This window comes from Phascolarctos cinereus, unplaced genomic scaffold (assembly GCF_003287225.1).
Source record: "Phascolarctos cinereus isolate Bilbo 61053 unplaced genomic scaffold, phaCin_HiC Scaffold_2;HRSCAF=192, whole genome shotgun sequence".
Lineage (NCBI taxonomy): Eukaryota > Metazoa > Chordata > Mammalia > Diprotodontia > Phascolarctidae > Phascolarctos > Phascolarctos cinereus.
Genome location: NW_027555625.1, coordinates 200,401,017 through 200,407,016, shown reverse-complemented (window position 1 = coordinate 200,407,016; position 6,000 = coordinate 200,401,017). Strand labels below are relative to the sequence as shown.

General features: G+C 43.5%; 1 protein-coding gene across 1 annotated transcript in view; it reads left to right on the top strand.

The window, feature by feature from the left end:
• Window positions 1–2,941: 2,941 nt before the first annotated feature.
• MBOAT2 (membrane bound glycerophospholipid O-acyltransferase 2) overlaps window positions 2,942–6,000 on the top strand; it is a 171,528-nt gene continuing 168,469 nt past the window's right edge. The window contains exon 1 of the mRNA XM_020992692.2: window positions 2,942–3,571. Coding sequence (XP_020848351.1) covers window positions 3,494–3,571 — 78 coding nt within the window. The 5' untranslated portion in view covers window positions 2,942–3,493. The remainder of the gene's footprint in view (window positions 3,572–6,000) is intronic.

Below are 6,000 nucleotides of genomic sequence, written 5' to 3'. Positions count from 1 at the left end.
TTTTAAACTGGAAAATCTCATTAATAACAGGTGCTTCCAGTGTTACACCACCCTATCCATCACTTTCGTTATGGCTTTCATTAGAATGTGGCCCAAGTGTGAAAAATAATTATTTTTTATATATCTCTACCATCTCTTAAGGCTGAGTCAAAGACTCAGTAATCTAAGCCTATAGTGTGGATTCAAGTTGTATCATATAATTTAAAACCCCCAACAATGATCAATATCCATATGTGAGCTACTTTGATACCTTGAAAAATCCATTTTTTGCAACAGTAGGGTTACTCCTCCATGACTTTTATTTTACTTTTAAATTGTATTCAAACATTTATTTAAAATTTTATTTTAAAAATTTATTTAAAATTTAAATCACTTCATACCTTTTTAATCTGTGCCATTCTTATAAAACTTTTCCCATAGATTCTCTACTTAAGATCCCCTGTTGCACTAGAGGCCTTCTTTTCATTAAAAAAAAAATTTATTTGCAGGGAAAGGCATGTATGTATGTATGATGTAGTGCACAGAAAGATGTTTTCAGAGTCAAAAGCCCGGGTTCAAGTCCTACCCCCTACATATATAGGCTATGTGACTTATGGCTATCGATAAGCCACTCTACTCCTATATTGATAGAAGCAGTTTCCTCACTGGAAGTGAAATCTGAAGTATAAACAAACAAAAATATTCAGGAAGATCACTAGTACTACCAGTCTGTTGCCTCCCATTCTTACTACATGACCAGCCCAGAAAGGATTATTCCTTTTAGGTTATATGTTTTTGAAAATGTGTTTAATTCTACTCCTTGAATGCATGCTATTGATGGTAATGTATAGTAGCTTATTCATGCCCACTATGCATCTTCACATTACCTTTGGGTTATTGGTAATTTTGAATCTTTAGAGCCTATGATGTTCCACAATATGTAGACATGTAGGAGGAGACTGTTATAGAGTCATAACGTTTCAGAGTTTGAAATGCTCTGTGAAGTTCATCTATTCTAGTCCCTAATGAATGTTTGTTGTTGAACCAGTTTCTGACTAAGAATCTCCTCTCCAAAAAATGACTATTTGATCTTCACTTGAAGACCTCGTTAGGAGGAACCCACCACTTCCCATGGAAGCCTATTTTATTTTTGGATTGTTCTAATTATCAATGTTTCTGAATATTATTAATGATAACGCAATGGCCTTTTGCAGAAGTGAACCATTTGGGGGTCATTGAAAGGACTATACAGTTTTTCAACTACAATCTATCTTGATCTCCTCTGCAATTCTTGTTCATTGTTCATCTGCTATGCTCATACAAGTATATAGATACAGCTAGACCCATAAATCTCTCTCCTCTCTTCCCACTTTATCTCTCTCTGTCTCTGCCTCTCTTCATATATATGTATGTATGTATATAATTTATATATATGTATATACCACCTCTGGATGGGGGCAGCCTAACAATTAAGTTCTTATATAGGCATCCAGTTGCATGCCATAATTTGGGCATATTAATCTATTTTTTCCCTTCATAATGTCTGTGATAGTCTAATTTCATAGTATGAAGAATTTCACTTGGAGCCTTGATAACATTCCATACTCGGAGGCAGTGAGTACAATGTCATCTGTGAACAGGTGTACTTGGAGAACTTCAACATCAAAAGAATGCTTAAAAAAATACTTCACTTGATACCAATACTCAGCTGTAATGTGGAATATTTTCAATAGTCTTACCTTAGTCTCATGTAACCATGGACTAAAGAGTGCCTTAATGGCTGCATTTTATTCTGACAGAAGAATCAAGAAATGATTGACACAGTGGGAGCTTATAGTCTCTATATTTTTCATAGTGTGACTAGTGATATATTATCTGCTGCAGAAAATAGTGGATGAAGGTAAATTTGTGTGGCATTGGCAGAGAATTTTTATGTTGCTAGAGAGGGGGTCATGCTTTAAAACCTAACTTTAAATGTAAATGTATTGATTTTTAAAGCCTCCTATTCAAAGTACTATTATCTTCCCCTTTAAAACAAAATCCTGCAACCGTAATTTTTATGCCTTGAATATTCTTAAAGGCCATGACAGTTTATTGTCTCGATTTAAAAAAGTGTAAATAGTTCATAAACAAAGATGAATAGCCAAGAGATGCTGGAAAGCTTTGGACGCAGCGAAGTTCAATAGGAGAGTTGCAATGATGGGGCGGGGGTGGAGAATGGGGGGATAGAGGGAAGAGAGACAGACTGAGACAGAGACAGAGACAGAGACGGAGAGAGACTGACGACTGATTGACTGACTGACTGACTGATTGTGGTGGGGTAATTCTTCCTCACAGTGTTGGGCATTTAACTCTGTTGGCTCCATAAAGATTAAGGTTTAATTTACCAAGGGCGTCTTCCCCGGGAACACAAAGTATAGTTTAGTTCTAAAATCCAATCTCTCTCAACATATGAACCATCAGGCGGGGGCTGGGTGACGGAGAACGAAACATCAAGAAGCAACAGGAGTTGGTTTTTCACACAGGGCTCTTGACCCCTCGAGCAGGGGAGGAGAGTTTGGTGGTCGAGGTCGGGAGCAGCGTCCACTTCTCATCAGTTTCCTACTTAGCCGAGCCCCTCGACCTCCAGCATAGGATTTAGAGTCGGAAGGGACGCTCGGGATCCGAGCTTCCCTCACATCTCCCTTTTGTGTGCCTGCCACCCCATTACCCTTTGTTATCCATAGCCCCTCCCAGCAAAGAGGGGGAGTGTTGGGGACCAGACTAGGAGAATGACTTTATTTATTGTTTTTAGGGGGGCGTCCGGCAAGAAAGCCCAAGGACATCTTTCACAAACCGGAGTCCTCCACCCCCTTCACGCTCGGGCTTTCCCGAGGGGAAAGGGAGCACGAAGTAGGTGGGGGGACGTGGAGGGGCGTGGGGGGAATGAATTCATCCCCACACCCAGACGCCCCCCCGTTATTGGTTAGCGTCCTCTGATTGGCTGAGGTGGTCTGCATGTTGCGCTGGGATTGGGCAGCGGGGCTGTCCGGCGCGTGAGTGTGGGAGCTGGGGAGGGGGCGTTGGCAGCCTTTGAAGGTTTTTTGTGGGGGGAGGTGTCGGAAGGGGAGGAGGCCCAACGAGCCAGGCACCCTAAGCCTGGTCTGGCCGGGTCAGGTCTGACCGGAGGCTGTGTGGATGACCGGGGGGGTGGGGTCTGAAGTGGGGCGGAGCCTCGGAGAGGCTGCGGCCGCGGCCGAGAGAGGAGGGACGTGCCTGGTCACCGCCCCCTCCTCCTCTTCTCTACCCCCTCCTCCTGCAAGCTGCTAAAGGGGCCAGAGAGGCGGCAGCGGCAGCAGCGGCTGCAGTTCCATCCCAATCTTCCTCCTCCTCCTCCTCCTCCTCCTCTTCTTCGTCCGCCAACAAGGCTTCCTCCTCCTCCTCCTCCTCCTCCTCCTCGTCCTCCGCCTCACCTAGGGAGCGAGCGAGGGGGCAGACAGGAGGGCGGGCGGGCTGGGGAGAGGAGCCTTCGGCCATGGCTACTACCACCAGCACCACCGGCTCCACCCTGCTGCAGCCCCTCAGCAACGCGGTGCAGCTGCCCATAGACCAGGTATCCCTGCGGGGGTCGCGTTCCCCACGACCCTCCCTCTTGCCCCGCCCCCGCCCCGCCCTGCCGGTTCGAGGTGCTACTAAGGGAACGAAGTCGGGGCATCGGGTGGCATTTTAGTCTTCATCCTCCCTCCCCCAATTAATTGCACAGAAATCTGGGGTGGGGGTAGGTCAGAGGAACATTCTCCCCCCTCCACTATCTAGTGTGCTTCTCCACTGGAGCAAGGGAGAGGGCGATAAACCTGTTATTGTGCAATCACAACGATCCCCTCTGTGCCAGTCTCTCGTCTCCTGTCTCCCCAGCCCCCATCTCCATCCTCACCCCCCCACCCCGCCTTGGCTCGCGGGCGGGGGCCGGGGATGGGCAAGAGTGCCTGCTCCAAGCACGTTGTGGCGGCTATTTATAAGAGACGCGCGTGGATTTGGGGGGGAAGGTAGGGGTGGTGGTGATGATGATGATGATGATGGTGGAAACGTGTCTCCCTTCCCTGCTGTGGGGTCCCGGCAGGGTGCGCGCACCCCGAATGCCTAGCCTGTAGCTGCTTTCCTAGCGATGATGTGCCCAGGTCTGTGGGGGTGCTCGCGCACATCTGCCTCGTTCGCCCAGCTGTGCAGAGCGGAGCCTCCGGGCCATCCCCCCCCCCCCAACCCCTACACGGGTGCACCTGTACGGGTGCATTGGAGCTTCAGAGTGAAGCTGTCAAGTGAAGTGATTCCGGAGGACTGATGCATGTGTAGGTGTACCTGATATTATTGAGCCTTGTTACACTCTTTAAAAATACAGTTTTCACGTCCTACTGTGATATGCTAACAGGCATCAATTTTAGGAAAATTTTGGGGTAGGAGAAGTAAGGCAGAAAAGTGGAAGTCTGACTTCCCAGCAGAAAAAGCGTTTAATTTTTCCATCTAAACGGAAGGAACCTACAGAGGACTCTGATGTATACCTTGCATGGATAGAATTTACACGTATCCTGATTTTACCTAACGTGGCGAAGAAATATTGAGGAATAGACGGTTTCAGGAAAGCATCACTAATTCTATTCAGAAAAAAAAGTTTGAGTAGTGTTATTTATGAGAAGAGACTTTGGAGGTGTTGCTAATTGCAGATAGGTTAGAGAATTATTCCTATTTCAGATCTGAAGTAATTAATTTTTAATTCTAGCTTAATGTTATTACAAATGTTCCTTGATCTGGTAAAGCAACAGGGCTTTCTTAGATAAATATTACAGGGTGTTCATGAATTGACCTTGATCTTTCATGTGTTGCTTTCATTGGTGTCAGGAGGAATTTCACATATGGTAAGAAGGGGTTAGGAGATGACCCCTGTGTTTGAAGCTGCTTCTTGTGAGACTCTTGATCTCGTAGAGAATATGTCAGTGGGTTTGGCAAGGTTTTAAGGAATACTGAGCCCAGATAGGCAAAAAGTTAAAGCTTTTTTGAAATCTTCTGAGCATTTGTTTCATTAATTTGAGCTAAAAAAAGTTTTATTATTTGAAATCCAGTATTTGCTGGTGTTTAAGTTTAAACTGAACTTCAAATAGTTGAGTTGTTTTAATTAAAAGTAATGGAGTAAGTGCTTAAATTACACCAAATAGTTTTTGATTCCTAAAAAATAAATTTTAAATGAGGTGCCAACCTGCCAAACCTTCTGTAAAACATCAGCAATACTTAGCATTCTTATAAATTGAAATGTTTCCTAATATTAATCCTGGTACAGGAAAATGTTATTCACTGCTGTTGACCCAGGAGATAAAAATTGAATTTATAGGTAAAGAACAAGTCAGAACCCAGTCCAATGAAAGTTACTTTGTCTTTTTAAATCTTTTCTAACTTACGTTCTGTGGTTTCCAAATGGTGGAATATGACTTCGTGTCTCACATCTTTGACTTTGTTAAGTTGCTGCATCTACCAGCCAGAGTGGGGTGTGCAGCATGTAGTGTGTATCAAGAATTGCCATCATATCAGTGGAGCAGCCGACTGATAACTCTTGTTTTCTTAATCACAGCTATAGACAAGTTCCATGTTCGCCTGTTGTAATGGCAATGAGTGAGAAAATATCCTTTCCTTGCTATCTAATTTAACATTTGTATATGAATTTTAACTTTCACTGTTTTTGTTGTTTTTATTCTCTATAATAGACTTTTTTGGAACTCTGCTGTGTTGAAATCAGCAGGATAATCAAGGGGAAAAACAGGCTTAAAAAAAATTCAAATTCTTGACCATCTATCTGTAGGTGATTTCTAAACTCTATGACATTTGCCTTTCTCCCAGAACCTTTGACTTAATAAGTTAGAATCTTTTGTCTTTATTATAGATTTATTTAATCATGAATTTGGATTGTGGGAGAATTTAATTTTTTCCAGTTAGATATTGAGGGAGAATATAGGATAATCAGTGCATAAGATCTTTTTTAGAGTGGTTATAAAAATT